This window comes from Trachinotus anak, unplaced genomic scaffold (assembly GCF_046630095.1).
Source record: "Trachinotus anak isolate AG129_WGS33_773 ecotype Australia unplaced genomic scaffold, CSIRO_AGI_Tana_v1 ptg000003l, whole genome shotgun sequence".
In the NCBI taxonomy this organism is placed as follows: Eukaryota; Metazoa; Chordata; class Actinopteri; order Carangiformes; family Carangidae; genus Trachinotus; species Trachinotus anak.
This window is the reverse complement of record NW_027273854.1, coordinates 6,996,564-7,013,827: the sequence shown is the minus strand read 5'-3', so window position 1 is coordinate 7,013,827 and position 17,264 is coordinate 6,996,564. Positions and strand designations below refer to the sequence as shown.

At 40.1% G+C, this 17,264-nt stretch overlaps 1 protein-coding gene and 1 long non-coding RNA gene across 2 annotated transcripts in view; one reads left to right on the top strand and one right to left on the bottom strand.

The window, feature by feature from the left end:
- Positions 1 to 1,621: 1,621 nt before the first annotated feature.
- On the top strand, positions 1,622 to 2,631 carry LOC139613717 (uncharacterized). The gene is made up of 3 exons (XR_011686812.1): positions 1,622 to 1,755; positions 2,212 to 2,344; positions 2,421 to 2,631. It is a non-coding gene; the product is annotated as an uncharacterized lncRNA (long non-coding RNA).
- An 868-nt stretch (positions 2,632 to 3,499) lies between these two features.
- hs3st4 (heparan sulfate (glucosamine) 3-O-sulfotransferase 4) overlaps positions 3,500 to 17,264 on the bottom strand; it is a 76,744-nt gene continuing 62,979 nt past the window's right edge. Inside the window, exon 2 of the mRNA XM_071470533.1 lies at positions 3,500 to 4,710. Within this exon, the coding sequence (XP_071326634.1) occupies positions 4,056 to 4,710 (655 nt within the window). The 3' untranslated portion in view covers positions 3,500 to 4,055. The remainder of the gene's footprint in view (positions 4,711 to 17,264) is intronic.

Sequence of the window (17,264 nt, the reverse complement as noted above, 5' to 3'; positions counted from 1 at the left end):
AATTTGTAATTGTACTGATTGGAAAGATTATAGAGTACGAGAGCCACGGGTGGGCATTTGCACAAAAACACACAAGATGACTCAAATGTTGCAGCCATCAAAGAAAACTTCTCACAGGACTTTGTGCGAGATGAGGCAGGTCTCAGAGAGTATAGGCTAGATGGAAAATCACCCTCACAGCACAGAGCAGAAAATGGACTGGGAGTCAAGATTTATGAGAGGATACTTTTCCTCTCCTGAGGTGGTTGAAGAGGAAGTTCCTGATTCAGGAAACAGCATCAGATGAAATGATTACTTCTGTTAGTGACTCTGGTCTGTAGAGACGGGAGGAACTGAGTTCATCTGAGGATGTAGGAACCATGTGTAAATGTATACGTTTTCTAAAATGATTTAATTATTCCACATAGCAGGGCAACGCTTGAATAAATTGAAGATTCATGGAAAACTTAGCAAATGTGGAAGCGAGGACTTTTGCTGAAGAAACAGGAGAGCTAGATGCTTATGTTTGGGTTGTGAATCTCAATATGCTCTGTCTTCAATGTGCAGGTTGTCCCTGGCAACCAACTGGATGCATTGTGCTCATTTTCTGACCCCTCTCACCCCTCCTTACACCTGAAGACAAAGATATTGAAAAACTGCAGAAAAAAAAAGATGACTGCACTAAGCGAGGAGGGGATTGAGCTTAATCCTTAATTTGGTGATCAATAAGATTCTGGTGCATGGGTAGCAGCTAGATTCAATGAGTGACTAAGCCACCTTGGGAACATTTCCATGCAGATACAATTGCAGTGTGGATAAATGAATGATTTCATTGTGGATGAAAATAGATGAGCGCGTAGGGAGAGTGTACAGTTGCATCTCATTTTCAGCTTATTCCATTTTGTGCATATTTGTTCTGCAGTGATTCACAGCTGTTGATAAACCATTACTGTATGTTAACAATGACAAACACACATTTTTTTGTGTTTTTTTTTTTTTTTTTGTACAATTTAAAACCATTGCTAAAACAGTTTTTTTCAAGGATTTGCATGTCAATAAAATGAAGACATTTAGCGACTGCATTAGAGACTAATTTAGAGTGGTGTAGTGCAAAGTTAGTCGTTGGAGTTGACACCATTTTGCTTCTTTACACAGCAGTTAATCTTTCACTCAAATGAAGTGAAAAAACAATTAGTAGGTAGTGATGAAGACTTCATCACTTCTTAAGGTTTTGTGCAAACATTCATGCCTCCAGCGTGAACATTATTCACACTGGTTTGGTTCAAACTGTGCTTTTTTTTTTGTTTTTTGCTGTAACATTTCATTATTCCCTTCAGTAGTACAGCTCATATAAGATAACAGTGACATGCATCACATTGAAGCACCTCTTATACACAAATTACAGCCCTTCTACCAAAAATAAACACAAAAGCTACAAGAGCGAGTCATTCCCAGCTCCACACAGGTAGCCCTTTCACGCCATGAATTACTGTTTGAGCTCAGCCAAATTGCCACATAAGACTGACAAATATGAATTTGTGCTGCATTTTGAAATGATGGCACCTAAAAAGCGACAGTGACAGTTTGATGAGCAGGCGATGCTCATTCATCATCGCAGTCGTCTTCGCTTGTTGCTGCAAACACTGATGAACCGCAGAACACAGCGTGACCCCCGCCGGGAGTAACACATGAAGGACAGTTTAGCATGTCTTTCATGTGTCGTAACTCTCGCAGGATCTATCACAGTACTCCACCTGCACCTGAAACAAGCAAGAGGTAGGCTAAAAAAGAAAAAAAGGTGTGTGTACGTCTCTGTTAATGAGAGGTGGGATCCAAGTTTTAACTTTGGAGAGGAATTCCCTCGTGCGTGTGATCCTGCAAATGCAAATGACAGCACAAGTGCATATTCAGAGATGGAAAATAGAATCTTCATCTGTCCTAGTAACACTGTAGGGTGTCTTCTGTGGATTTTCTTTCTTGCATCTCTACACTGAGTCGGAGGACCTGTCTGGTTAAGAGGGTGGATTATGCATGTTCCAAAACTTGGGGAAAATTGTGAATAAATAAATTATGATAGAGTTTTTTTTCCTAACTGTATGATTAGCATGTCTTGCTCGCAGTTCAGTCATCTTTATACAGAGAGCTGCACCTTTGTGAAACAGCTTCCCACCACACCATATGGGCTCAGAGGATGACGTGTGTGTGTGTGTGTGTGTGTGTGTGTGTGTGGAGGGAGAAAGAATGAGAGGGGAAGAGTGGGTAAAAGTGCAGAGTGACAGAGAAACTGTGAAGAAAACACCAAGGGATGGCTGCACAGAAAAGCCTCAGCGTGGAAGTTGTGACTCTGGGATGGTGAGACTCTGAGGTAAGTGTTCAGGCTTGGCGCTACAAAGGGCAGTATAGTGCTTACTTTGATTGAATCAATTGCTCTGTGTAAGTAGCTGCTGGTGCTGGCCTCCCCGGGGTGACAGAGAGGTCTGCAGAGAGTGAACCAATCCAACCATCCATGGCCAGAGAACAGGGAGGATTAACAGAGCAATGCATCATAGCTGTAGCAACCAGTGATGTGTAGCAGACTGTATTTATTGACTCATTGACTGTATTGATTGTCTCAATTGATGAAAAGTCCAGAGACAACAGACAGACGCACAGCGGGATATGCAAAAACCAAAAAATAAAAAATAAAAAGGAAGAAAAGATGATGGGTCAGGTTGTTATTTCATTGCATGAGTAAAGGAGCATTTCACAGCAAAAAACCCTGTTATTTTCATCACAAGCATCCGCCCGGTTAGTCCTGCTGATCACAAGTGTTTGGTAGCAAAACTCACTGGTTACAGCACATTTCCCTGCCAGACATCATCTCATTCAAGTTAAACACATACAGTAATGGCTTGGTAATTTACCTGGGCATGTATGTAGCTCTCTCCGTGACAGCAAATTCTCTCTGACATTGACAATGTTCCAGCAGCAGCGGTTTATTTAACACGCCATTAATCTCTAACGACAGAAGACCGCATTGCAGCAGATGTTTGTGAACAAACCTCTGGTCAGTCCTCAGCTGCTGTTCTTCACCCTCTTTAACATGTATTTACGTTTGACAAGAGGAGGGTCACGAGGCAAACAGTCAAGCGCTGTAGGAGTTAACTGATATTTTGGGTGTGTTTTGGTAATCGTTTTTTTTTTTTTTTGTTTGTTTTTGTTTTTTTTCGTCAAGATGCACAGCGGACCCTTGGTATTTGTAGTACATGGATTCACTTGTCAAATTATGCCAAAACCAACTGATACTGAGTGCACGGTCATCAGTATGCTAATGTTCAACTATGCAGTGAAACAATCCAATTATTGAATGATGGCCACTGTACATCAGCTCTCTTACTGAATATGTAGGCAATTAATGACTGCAGAGCAACCAGAACACTGAAACTGAGAAAATGAACACTTTGGTTAAACTTAGACTGACAAAAAAAAAAAAAAAAAAAGGATTGTCTCCACTCAGAATATGGACAACTGAAAAGATGAGCACGTGTCAAAGGATTATTTTACTATATGTCTATCATTTTTCTCTCTCTTCTAAAGCAGCAGGACAGTGTTGAAAGAAATAATACAGAGCACTTCATGGCCTTAGCCATCGAAATAGAATATCTTTTTGTACTGAATGCTGGTGAGTGGGTGTGAGGGCAAGAAACTGCAGGAAAGTAAAGGGAGAAAAAACAGTTCACCCTTAGGGCTCATGAGGTAAGGACACTTAACTCATCGCATGCATTGCCATAGTCAACATGATTTTTAGATCAACTCTATGCTTTAAAAACAAAAAAGGAATAAATCATCTCCTTTTCACAAATATAAATATATTTTATGTTTAGTATATACAATAATGATTTGCCATCATCAACAACATTAGTACTGAAGGGAGAGAAAAAGCATGTCAGTAAACTTTTGCTAATGGGTACAGACACTGCAAAGACAGCCATGACTGATTGGCGTGCTCAAGCACTCTCTCTGAAGACGAAGCGAGACAATAGTAGTTTTAGTGAGAAGGCTGGTGGTGTGGCTGCGCCGTGCCATCCCGCGGTCCACTAGTCCTGAGAGCCACGAGACTCGCTGTCCTCCTCCAGCTCCCACTCAAAGTTCTGGCCGGTCATTTGGTAGAACATCATGTTAAAGGGTTTGTAGAACTTGTGCAGCCGCCGAATCACATCCGCGTCTATTTTAGGGTGAGTTCTCCCTTTCGACTTGCCGAGGCATCTGGGAGTGCTGCTGTCCTCTGGCTTCTTCAGACACGGGAATCCTTTCGTTTTATTGAAGTAAAAGTGTTTGTCTGTGACGATCCGCTTCAGTCCCAAGAAGTCCTGCACTTTGGCCATCTCACCCGCGGGATCCACGATGAGTCTCTCTCCGCTGACAAAGTGCATTTGGGAGAGAGGGAAGTACTGCATCCAGCTCTCCAAGTGGAGCGCATATATTCCTATACGCAAAGCGCTCCACGAAGCATCTATGAGACCCAGCGTCCGGTTCTTAAAAGCCAGAACCTCAAAGGTGGGGATCTCAGGTTTCTTGGACAAAGTTTGTGTGTAGTCTGAAATGGCTCTAGTGACAGGATTACGCACCACAATAATAAGCTTGATGTCCCTGGCCATGGAGTGGATGCGCTTTGGGGCATGGTTAGTCACAAAGTAGCTGGGTGTCTTCTCCATGGTGATCTGCCCCTCCAGCGTCGAAGGCATCAGGTCTCTGGGAACACAAACAGCAGAAGACAAAAAAAAAAAAAAGCAGCTTAGTATGGTATTATCCTGAGCACCTCTTGCAGTGCAAGCGAAACACGCAAAGACACAGTGCAAGCAAATTTGGTACATTTATTAAGCAGTACATTATTTGAAATTACAAGTGAAAATAACTGTTATTATCACTGGACATTATGTTGTGAGGAGAAACATACAGCTAATTACATCCATGGAGTGATATGCAAGAGATAAAAGAAAGAAGATGAAACGGCAGGCAAGCAAGTATGCTCATTGCTTAATTGACTCCATCTGTGTTACTCCAGGAGCTGTTTTGGAACTTTAATAATGAGTTCACTGCATATCATTAATACTGGGGTGCCTGGGGTATTGTTTTGTCATACATTTATTATGCATGCCAGACTCGCACTCTGTGCAGGCAGTTTTATTTCTAATGCACATGCACTTCCCCTGCAATGGGCGCAGGCAGCACTTCTCCTCTCCTCTCTGTACTACATTTAAGGTTAGGGGGCTGCTCATTGAAGGCAGAAGTGATTAATTATCACATTCAAGGTGATAATTTGTTGTACAATAGAAATGTCGCCGACTTGAGAAATTTATCTCAGGGATAACAGGAAGCCATTTGCCTTTGCCACAAATATTATGCTCAACTCAGTCTGAGAGAATGAGTTGTGGGACACGGCGGTGCACAGGCAAGTACATCATACGCACAGGAGCAAGTCTTGTTTCTACAGTGTCTATTTTTGTATCGATAATAAAGCATAGCATTTGCCTCAAGCAAATCCTTATCAAATGTTTACACTGATGTTAATTCCAATCCGTGCTGTTTTCTTTGTTTGTAGGCTATGCGATTCAGTGCTAAATTGGGACATTAAATCCTCTGTGAGACACTCCGTTTTTTTGTTGTTGTTTTTTTTTTTTTGTTTTTTTTCTGAACTACTAACAAATACAAGCTCAGGAGCTCCATGAAATAATGTAAAGACAAGCAGAATGCGAGCACTCAGATGTTTTTTTTTTTTCTTCCAATTTAAGTAATATTTGCTTGGAAATGAATGTATGAAACAGCCAACCAAAATCCAAAGTATTCCTCTCGGAGACCCGCAGAGTAAGTTGCAGAAAATTGACCATAATTTTAGGATAAAAGCTATTCCCCTCTCTCTGCAATATATATATTTTTTCCATTAGGCCTCCGTGCACCAGAAACCTACAGCTGCAACGATATAGTCACATCAATCATTTGCATCTTGGACATATTCTAAATGAACTGTTCTCCTGCAAAGAATCCAATTTACTCTGCAAAACATAAGAGCTGTTATGCACATATCGACCACCCTCACACACACATGCACCCATGGATACTGGGCTGAAAGTCTCACAAGTGGCCTGGTAATTGCATCTCAGTAACAGTATTGCCTTCCTGATGGGTAATTTCCCTCTGGATTATGTTTGTCTCTTGGCAGTATAGAACTGTGGTTACTTCTGGGCCTGTAATGGGATATTAAACATATCTACAGATAGCATAGTGACTAGAAAGAGTATTAGTTTTCATTATTTTCCATCACTTTCCACACTTCCTCCTTTACAGTAATGAATGGCTAAAGATTTTTGTAACCTTTCAAGGACTTCAGCTCTGTTTGCCACTTAACTCCAAAGTACAGTAGGTGGTCTGAGGGTGCAACATCACCATGTATGGTCATAAAAAAAAAAAAAGCTCAAATATACCACAGCGAATCACCTTGAAACATCCGATATCCTACTGTATGGACATGAGCTGCAGCATCTCACTGGTAATGTGCTGTGCATCTTTGGAGCATGTCCAATTGACAGGACAGATGTATGACGTTCAAGGTTACCTTTTTCAAAGCGTGCGCAAAACAAGCTATTTCGCTCATTGGGCTCAACGCTAATCATCATACATTTAATTATAAAACAATGGAAAGTGCACAAAGCAAATACTCTGTTATTGTGCTTCTGATTGGGAATCAGTCATGGATCATGTACGTCTAAAATGTCAGTGGGACAGCGAGGCAGGGTAATATAAAAATAAAAAATCCAAATGCTGATAAACAAGTTAATTTCTCAGTGCATGGCAAATGACTCCCTTGGCCTTGCAGTCTAGTGGAACTGGAGTAAACAAGTTAACTCCTACTTTTGTTTTTTTCTCTGCATCAGCTGCTCAGCTTAACACAGGTCATTCAGGTGGGTAGGCGAATAAAATCCATAGCGCTAAAGAGGCCTGGCCAGCCATCTGGTGTTTACTACCCTTAGATCGAGAACATAGCATGTAACATTTACTTTACACACGACCACAACTTTATTAACATAGCAAACAGAAGTGTGAAAATGCAGGTGCTTCACACTTGGAGAAACTTTTTATGATCTCATACTGTGGTATGCCTGCAAGAGCACAGCTGCATTGAGAAATATAGTAGAAAAAGAGCTAATAGAAACTTGTGCAAAATGTGTCTGTGATATTTCGCTGCACAGAAAATAGTTCAAATTTGCTTTGAAAATATTTGAATCCATTCTCATAGTTGTTCTATAAGTTGTAAGAAAAAATACTTAAAAGTAAAGTAAAAACACAAAAAGATCAACCTTTCAAACTACATTTTAGCAGTTCTATCAAGGACAGGTGCTACAACCTGTCCACAAAAAATTCACATCCAGAGGATGCTCGGTCGTCTCTAAAAGTTGATTTGTCATTCAGAACATGCTGTGTACCAAATCACAGCAAATTTTTGTGTTTGTTAAGACAGGAACTTATCTTCACAGATAATCACAACTCTTGCCCAAACCGCCCACTGCAAAAGTGCTCTGGAACATGCCCAGGCATTTAACTCAATGTTTCATTATGCTCTGTCAAACTAGTGCATGGGGAATATTTTGAGGCATGATGAGGTGAGGGATCACACTAATTTACATTCCCAGATACTAATAGGTCCAAGCTGTTTCTGGAGGAATAGTTTCTCCAGAGAAGCTCAGTTGTTTCTAATAAACTCTGGCAGAGAAATAAAAGCTCCCCCAGTCTCTCATTTGGATTGATCACGGCTCGGCTGCAGAGTATCAATACGCCAAGCTTCCTCCATGTCATGTCAAATACAATCAATTATTCTAAAGGAGTCCACTCATAACAAGCTCCTGAGTCCTCGGAAAGACACATTTTAGAGAGATGTGGGCAGACTACTGTGATCTTCAAAATAATTATCAAAAAAATAAAATAAATACATAAATAAAAATAATAATAATAAGATGATTTGAAGTGTGAATAAATGAAATGTCTATTTTTTTTGTGTTCTGCCAGTTTCGTCTCAGTAGAGGGAGAAATGTGTCTGTCACGGAGGTGCTAGAATCTTTGCCATTTGCAGAGGAAACATATTTTATTTCAGTTTAATAAAGGAGACGCTGAAAGATAAATCAATCATCAATTTAATGTTAAGTATGTTTTGAAGAAAAGCTGTTTAGACGTGACATTTTGACAGTAAAGCAGAGCCTTAAGCTGTCAGTGCAGACAGACAGTAGAAAAGAAAATGAATAGTTATGCTACTCAGAGTCCGACTGCAAATATGAGTCGAGGGTCCAAGCAGCTATTCAGCAGCAACAGTCTGTCGTGATATTTGAAGTGAGAGGTACTGTGGTCAGTCTGCAATGAATATTTACTCATTATTACGGCCTGAGTGACATGTCCGTGATTACAGCGGCACAACGAACAAAGACATTTACTGAGAAGTGGAGAAAAAAACCAAAAAAAAAATGTTGGTCAAATGAGTCATTCCTCACTCTGCTCTCAACAAGTGGATGTGTACATGTTTGGCACACACACAAACAAGCCTACAGGCCAGAGCAAAGGGTCCTAGATGGTCTGTTATGGAGTGGGAGGCATTGTTTTGTCACGGTGAAGGTGCAACTTTTCGGAGGAAAACAAACGCAGAGTACGCTGACATTCTCAGTGATCAGATCAGGCTCAAATAATAGTGGAGAGTTTGGTTTGTTTTTGTTTTTCTCCCTCTCAATCTGACCTTTTCACCTGAGCGTAGTGAAAGGATCCTTCAGGTTGTCTTGCCTCGGAGCTATCCGCTGGATCTGGTTATGTAATATACATGGACCTACAGAAGGTTAAATTGTTTTGTTTTATAAATGCGCTCTTCTGTTAGTCTCATGCAAGTTGTCAGTCAGAAAAAGGTGGAAAACTGACATGCAGTTGCAAAAGCCATATAATAATATAATATATATTCTCTAATCCAGTCTTGAACAAGCGTGAAGCAGCAGCATGTTACATTATATCTTCCTGATGCATTTCTGTTTTCACAAATGTTAATTCAGATCCTGGGTATTTAATGAAGCTCTGCTACAAAAGCCACCTCGCCCTGACACTCCTCACTCGCACATATCACCGCTCCATATCCTTTTATCCACTTTCCTTCATATTCTTAACACATTTATTCCTCAATCACACAGTGGTCCTGCAGCTTTGCTTTGTGGAAACTGTTTCAAAGAAGTGTAAATTCAGCTTTACAGTCATGTTGGACGACCCTGTCTTGGCAGAAAAAATATGCTGTTTATGAACCTTTACTGATATGTTCTCTATCAACATATTTGCAACTTGCAAAATATGTAAATTAACAAGAAGTAAAAAAAAAAAAAACATGATCTGGCCACAAGTATGTTCCCATCAAAACATATTTGCTGTTGTAGTTTTATAGGAATTTCTAGGAGACAGGTTTTGTCTTGGAGGCTGTAGTGGAGGCTGTGCTTTATACTGACAAGTGTTTCCAAGACTTTGTCTACCTGGTTTATATCAATGAGTTATGACAACCTCAGGCTACTTCTGCCTTTGATTCTGAAAGACAACCACAGTCAAAATTAGCACTTTGACAGGAGGCCCCCGTCAAAACAACCTCTTTCCCAGTTCACTCTCTATCAGTGATGGGGATGTGATCCTACACTTTTTGCCAAAGTTAGAACAATAACAACAGTCTTCTCTCAGCTTTCGGTGTGGCCCAGTTGGCCTAAGATGATGTCATGTATTGTGCACAAGTCCTCCAACCTGAACGACCATATTAGGGCATTTGTTCCCACCCTTGGATAGGATCCAGAAGAGTGTACCAGCGGTAGGTGTAACGTTAGGCATGGTTAGGTTTAGGCACAACAACAACTTGGTCAGGTTTTGGAGGCGTCTTTATTTTTTTCCACTAATTAAATGTTTACATTTTAAGTCTGCTGTTGGGATATATGCCAGATTATTCTGTCATTAATCGACAGTGTTATTGTTGGTGTCTCCCCTGACAAGCAAACAGTGCAAGAAGAACAAAAATGGTGAGACTAATTAAAACACAACACAGCCTCCCCACTCTATAAGCCCATTATACTTGTACTGCTGCAGGACTGTGGGCTTTGACAGAATAGTTGAGGACAGAAGTGACAGCTGGTCCTGATCAAAACCTTATTCCCCACTCTCTTCCTGAGATTCCCTAAAGACCGTCCCACTTCCAACTGTGGGCAAGCCAGGTACTTCTCTCCCCACATCACCAGACTGCAGCTCTGACATCTGAAGCTGTGTTCAGATGCCCTTTGGACATAAAAACATCATAAAAAGTGGCGATGAGAGAAACTGGGAGGATGTTTGGGATGCTGCATCACCCTGCATCATTAGTCCATAACAGTGTATATGAGCCTGAAAGTCTATTTTTAACTGTATTAAAGTCCGTGGAGAGAGTGGAAGCAATCTCATCTCACATCAAAGTCTTAAAGGATATTGCTGTTTTCAACTTCAGTGTCTAGTTTTAACAGTACAGACTGTAAAAAGGCACTGATTTCTGCTCGCAAACCTAAATATACAGTACAAACCCTAAACCTAAAATAACATTCTTACATAATCTGGGCTCTGATGACACAACAGCAGTCTGCCACTCCTCTGAAAGATGATTTTCTTCCTTTATTGTTATTTGCGTGTTTGTTTATTTGCCTTTGGTTGAGCTGATGAGAGCACTTCAGACTACACTCATTCAATTTGATCACAATTGCCCTCAATATTCTGTTATTGATGTTGCCACTACAAAAACAAGCAGTCGTGATGTGCTGGGTCCCCGCGCTGCTGCTGCAGCAGGAAGCACTTTCTCTGAGCACGAGCAGAAAACTATTATCGCACAAACACACGGACTACACATTGCTCAACATGCTATGTCGGTTCATAGAATATCATATCAGTTGATATCAATTAAAAACATTAAGTGTTGTACCTTCTTCCATATGAAACAACAAAGAGTTTTTCATCCATCTCTGCGTCTCCTGTAATTGGAAGTCACACCTGAATACGTCAGAGTCAAAGGCTAAAATTTACATCCTGAAAATGCTGCGGATCCGGCTCAGTTAAGCAGAACCAATTAATATGACAGTTTGAACATGATAGATTTCCTTGCCTGAGAAAAATGGCCGGTACTTCAGGATCCAATCATTTCTATAAAGCTGACCAAACTCCACACCTGTCTGATGGCAGCATTTTACAACAATTCTCCTGCGTTGGCTCGTGCAAGCTCATATATTACATGACATATCCATGAGACTCAGCGTGCTTGAATTAAGGAAGTTCATCTGAGGTAACTAAAGTTCAACAGTATGTGTGAATTTATCAAGTGTAATTTTCAAAATGAGAGCATTCCTGGCGTTTGGCATTTTCAGTTTCAATTACCCCGCGTGCATCATGTGTGCAGAGACACAACATCTGTCAAGATAACAAGACTGAAGGGCATCAATTATTGTGTGGCTAAACAAGGGGCTACAGAGGCTTAAAAACTGCTGCTGACACCTGAACGTGAACCTTTGAGAGAAATTACATATCACAGCCACTTTTTTCTCCCTTTTTTCCCCCCAATTCATTATGGAGCTGTAGGTCAGTGTGACACCACAAAACGGGAGGCCTCACAAACTCTTTTCCATTTCCAGTGCGAGACATTAGTGCATATATCAGGTAATACAGACGGAAGAACATTGAGAGAATCAGCAGAAATGTTCTCCTTTAACAGAAATTTAAGTTGACTCACAAAATGTCAGGATGAATATCAGGGAAATGTTACAGCAGGCACACTTGTTACTTTTGCCATTTCTCATATTGCAGAAATTTGGTAATGTCTGCCATAAAACTGTTGGGAAATGTCAGCGTCGGAACATTAATATTACCACTGGTGTCTACATATTCTATCAGCCTTCAGACATTTACAGGAGGCTATAGATTTTGAGTTGACTATCTACTTGTCATTGGTTTTACTCATTTCGTTTATTCCTTAATGCAATTGTTAGGGTACCAACATTTTTAAAGCATTAGTAAGAGGAATAAGTCTAGATCTGTAAAGCATAACCTAGCTGGTAAGTTACTTTTAGTCTGAGAGTTGCAAACATTGCCTTGCTTTGAAATCAAAAGCTCAACACAAGAAGATTGAACATGTTTTACAAGAGAAATTTGATAGTTAAAATAGAAATGAATGGTTTCACTGCATTTTGCTCTCTGTCACAGACAAGAGCTTACCCTTGCTCCGGTTTCCAGCTCAGCAGGTACTTTACAGGGATAAATGGTGTGGGAGACTTGTGCTTTGTCAGGAATTAAAAAGTGCAGGAAAATGAAGATAACAAAGATACATTTCATCAGCAGCCCTAAAATGTTTTTATAATGATCAGCAGAAAAGGGGTTAAGCAGCTTAGCTAACTTGCCAAAGCATAACTTTGAATTAAAACTAATATAGAATACATTATGATTGAAGAGTCTTCATTTCTACGGTCTCCAGGCTCCAGGTTTTATATTTGAATTCCTTGGTGGACTAATCGCTGTAGTTAAATGTCCAAAATCCAGCAGTGACGAGGACTGCCTCTAGCATGTATCTCTCTTTATTCCTGAGCCAGTGAAGACGAGGTCAGGTCTTGATCATCTGTACCAGCTTCTATGAAGTGCTGGTCTGGGAAAAAAAAAAAAAAAAAAAAAAAAAAAGCCAAGCGTTGAAAGATTTACTAATGGCGTGTGTGTTACCTCGTTGTTATGCATCCATTATGATTATTAACACTATAAGCCATTATCTGCAGTGTCCCTTCCTGCCCGTCTTTCTTTCTTTCTTTCTAAATTCAATTACTGAGGTGATTTAATGAAGATCAATAGTGGACTAATAACTGAATAAAAGTCATTGGATCGTAATTCTTCTATATTTCCACTGCAGCAGCTTCTCCCATCACCACAAGTGCAACCAATGCATTGTGACTCATGTTTGACCCCCTGTTATAACGGGCACATGTGCAGCAGCAGCAGCAGCAGCAGCACACTGACATGGAATAGCAGTGGAATGTGTATTGATCCTGCTGTTTAAATGCTGGCACAAGACGAAAGGATTTCAAATGAGTGTTAAAAAGCAAAATGTATGTGAGGTGGTTTATCAGCAGTTCACCGCTGCATCTGGTCAGCAACTAAATGTGACAAATGTGATTTTCTCTCTCTTGAGGTGGGCTCAGAGTCAGGTGAGTTTGGCAGCTGACCGGTGTGTGTGTGATCTTAGATGATTTCAGACAATCCACCACCATATGTATGATAATGCACTGATGACCCTTTCTGAACACTGTATAAGATTCCAAACACGGCATGAATCATGTGTGATAAGTTACTACACAGCATGGAGGCGCTGTCAGTAAATTGTCAGGTTATTATTCTTGGTAATGCCATCCTCGCTGAGCACTGCAGGTGTGCATTAATCCCTTTAAATATCGTCTGTGGGCTCTGGGTATTTTATATATAGTCCTACACGAAGGAATATCTCCCACATATGTTTGCTTGAGAATGTGCCTCACTACAGACAAAAAGATAAAAGAAAATAAAAAAGAGGGAGGCATGAAATAAAGTGTATCTATTACCTTTGTATGATAGATTTAACAGCTCCCTGCGTCTATGCTTTTGCACAAAGATCTCTCACATATGCTTAATACACACAAAATGCACAAAGGTGTGTAGTGTGCTGCAAAGGCACCTTAAATACCAATCAAATTCTGTGCCACAAGTTAAATTCTTTTCAGCTGCTGTGGCAGGTCATCTGGGCAGGTTGGCCCACCCCACCACTCACTGTAAAATATTAATGTTGGCTGAGGCGTTAGAGGAGAAAGGAGATGGAAATGGGTCCTCAGTAGATATGGGGAAAGGCTAAAATGTGGTAAAACTGACACTGGGATGAAACTGATCAGTGTTAATTTTAGCAGCACCAGGAGCTTTTTGAATTCAGGTTAATTTGTCTGCACAGATCAGGACCAACTAATAAATCAACACATTCGTTTTTGTGTAGCTTTGTCAACCCATTTGTAGCTTGAATTGAAACCCATTTGAGACCTGTTGTGTTAATAGGGCTACTTGTAAGTTTCTCTGCCGCCTGCTGATAGTTGCTTGACTAGCGCTTCGGCCATCTTTGTGTTTAAAAGACAAGAGGTTATAATACAACCTCTCAACAGGCCAGAATGGAGGCTACACTCAGTCACTATCATAAAGTGACAAGATGGGCTGGGGCTAGCTGGTTAGCATGTTAACTTCATTAGAAGAAAAGACATGAAAGGGACATGATTGGTGTTGCTTTCCACCTGTGGAGACAGCTCTTGGCGAGTAAAGGAATGAAGTTTGATGCTGAACTCAAAATGTTTCTTCTAGACTGGTAAGTAAACAACTATTAATTCTGATGTTAGCTATAAATAGCAATTGCAAGACTTACAGATAGTTCCTTTAAACATTCAAGCAAGTGGCCGACAGTGTTGTTTCTCATTGGTGAAAGACGAAATAGAACAAACTCAACTCACCCCTTGAGGCCAAGGACACCTAAAAAAGTGTATATAACATACATCTCTAATACAAAAAAAAAAATGCAAGGAAATGACCACAAACCGCGTAGATGAGCTTGTGCAGGATAATACCAGTGTCAAACAATTTTACTTTGAATCCATCTATTGTTCCTAGATCTGCATTCATGGCGCCGCAGGCGTTCCTGTAGTGTAGCTGCCTGCATGCAATGCTCATAAGGTCTCTCTCAATGTTTGAAAGTTGTACATAAAACTTGCAGAAAAAGCATTTTCCAGTAAGAAATGAGGACAGATTAATTCCCTGACTAATATGATGGGGGCAGGTTGATGAGAAAATAGTATGGTACACTTTTTGTGAGAACTCATCTTTTAATGTTAACAGTGAAGGTGTCTGAATTGTAAACGATATGGTAAAAGTCCTGAGAATAAATCCTGTTATCAGAGGAGCCTGGGGGACATCTTCAGCCAGACTTTGAAAATGACTAAACACACAGCAAACATTTGGACTGTCATTTGAAAGAAAGAAAAAAAAAAAACTATTGATTTTTCAAGTAATCTCCCTTTCAACAGATTCCCATCATTGACAACACCACTTATGAACCTTTTAAAACCTTTAACCTTGTCTTGGTCTGTTGTACCACCTTATTGATTGTGCTGAGAATGATGCTTAGAATCACAATGTACAAATATTAACAATACACTCTTGAATCCTTGGCATAGGTGAGTGTGGTGAAGTAGTTTCTTTTATCACATGGGTGATAAATGAAATTCCCCTTATCTTCAGTGTGTTTCATGTAGAGGAAGCTCTAATTTACAGTAAAGGACATAAGCAACATGAATAGTTTAAATACATTTCTACTTCAAGGTTTGAGAAGTTTGAGGTTGAGAAGAACTAGTTTTCATGGCTATCTAAATACAAAAAGTGTACAAAATGACTGAGCTGCTAAATATCAGTTCACTAAACAGCATCCTTCATATGCCGGCATTTGTAAGTGAAGTGTCACAGCTGAAATGTCTGCTGTGTCTAATGTAGTTTAAAATGGTGTTGAAGTTGACATTATGATGCTTTGATTCAGCAAACAGATAAAACAGCAAAATCATGTCCAAGATAATAACTTGTACAATAAATTGATTGTGGCGCATTATTGAGAAATGAGTATTGCTTGGAATGTTTTACAGCTACAAGACATTACTTGGAAATTTATTAGGATCAGCATTAAAGTTGCAATTAGATCTCTTGTCAAAAGACATCATATAAGCGAAGATATTTTCAAATGGCGCATAATTTTATGTCCGTGTGATCTAAATTTGTGTTGGGCTTATTGCAAGGCAGAGATGTTTGTGCTGTAACATCTGGATGCAAGGAAATAGGCTGCTGAGAATGTTATAATCATGCAGACAAGGCCTAAGCTGCTCCATTACGGGCTAAGCTGACCTATCAGTGGGGCTTTTACTAATCCAAATTGTGCTTTAGCTGGCAGAGATTGCTCAATTCATACAGTCTGCTGGGAGGAAAAAAAAAAAAAGCTAAAATAGTTCACCTGCCATGCGAGCTATCATTTATGAGATATTTATCTCCCAGTATCATATGTGCACAAAAGCTGAGCTATTTCTTCAGTTAGAAAAGCTCATTTTCATGGTGAATATTCCATTTGCTTACCATATAAATACCAGCTATGACCAGTTCAGAGTGCCTTAAGCGTGTTTTCATTTGACACACGCTTAATGGCCACAGCTGCCATACTTACATCATGCTTAAATGTGCTGAGTGACAGTTGTATTTACTACACCAGACAGCAGACAGCCCAGAAAAAGGTTCTTTTATGGAAGGATTTCTGTGTTTACTTTCAGGAGCACATTAATATTTTCTCTCATGTTTGACAAAAAGTCTTTTAGGGTGCCTCTGTTTTGAGGGTGTTACTTCTGGGGATGCAAATACATTTTAGCCTTGTTAAATTCTTGTTTGTCTCAGGGGATTTTCTGTTTTGACTGTGACTTTTGCACAGAGGCCAGACACTGGGTAGGTTAGCTGTTTTATTCCAAAGCTGGCATAACTACGGAGCCACAGGAGTGCCATAAAAAGAAAATAAATGTGGAAAAATAAAGACAAATAAATAAAAGAATAAATACGTTTTTTTCTGTACAATTTTTCTTATTTATTTCTGTTCATACAGTGTTATTTATATATTTTTATCCCTTTGTTTTTTAAATGCTTTTCTCTATTGCTTTTGCTATTCCTTGAAGGACCAAGCTGTCAATCATCTGGCTTTGAGAGGGCCTTTCTGCTGAGTCGTCAACTCCTATACACATGAATCCTTCTTTGGCTGGTGCTTTTTAGGGCGGGCAACAGGAAGTACACGTGATACAGACTTCTGCATGCACAGTGTGAATGTGGTAGCAGTTTGAATTTGGGAGGGAAGGAAAGTATCTGCTTCCTCTATGTATGCGGCAGCTGTAATCTGGTCACCTGCATGGAGAGGTCTATAACTTCAGCAGGCAGTCCACAGTCCGGCTCAGCAGCCGTGTCACAGAGGGGCCTCACTAATGGAGGGTAGTTAGGCAGTGTGACCACACACTACACACTAGACTACACGCAGTCATCTGCCACAGCAAATGGTTATTGTCCTTATATTTCCACATTCATTATCTTATTCTTTCATTTATTTTCTTATCTTTTAGGAGAACAACAAAAAATATTTAGGCATTTTTGTGGCACCCCAGAGACTCCAGCTAATATCA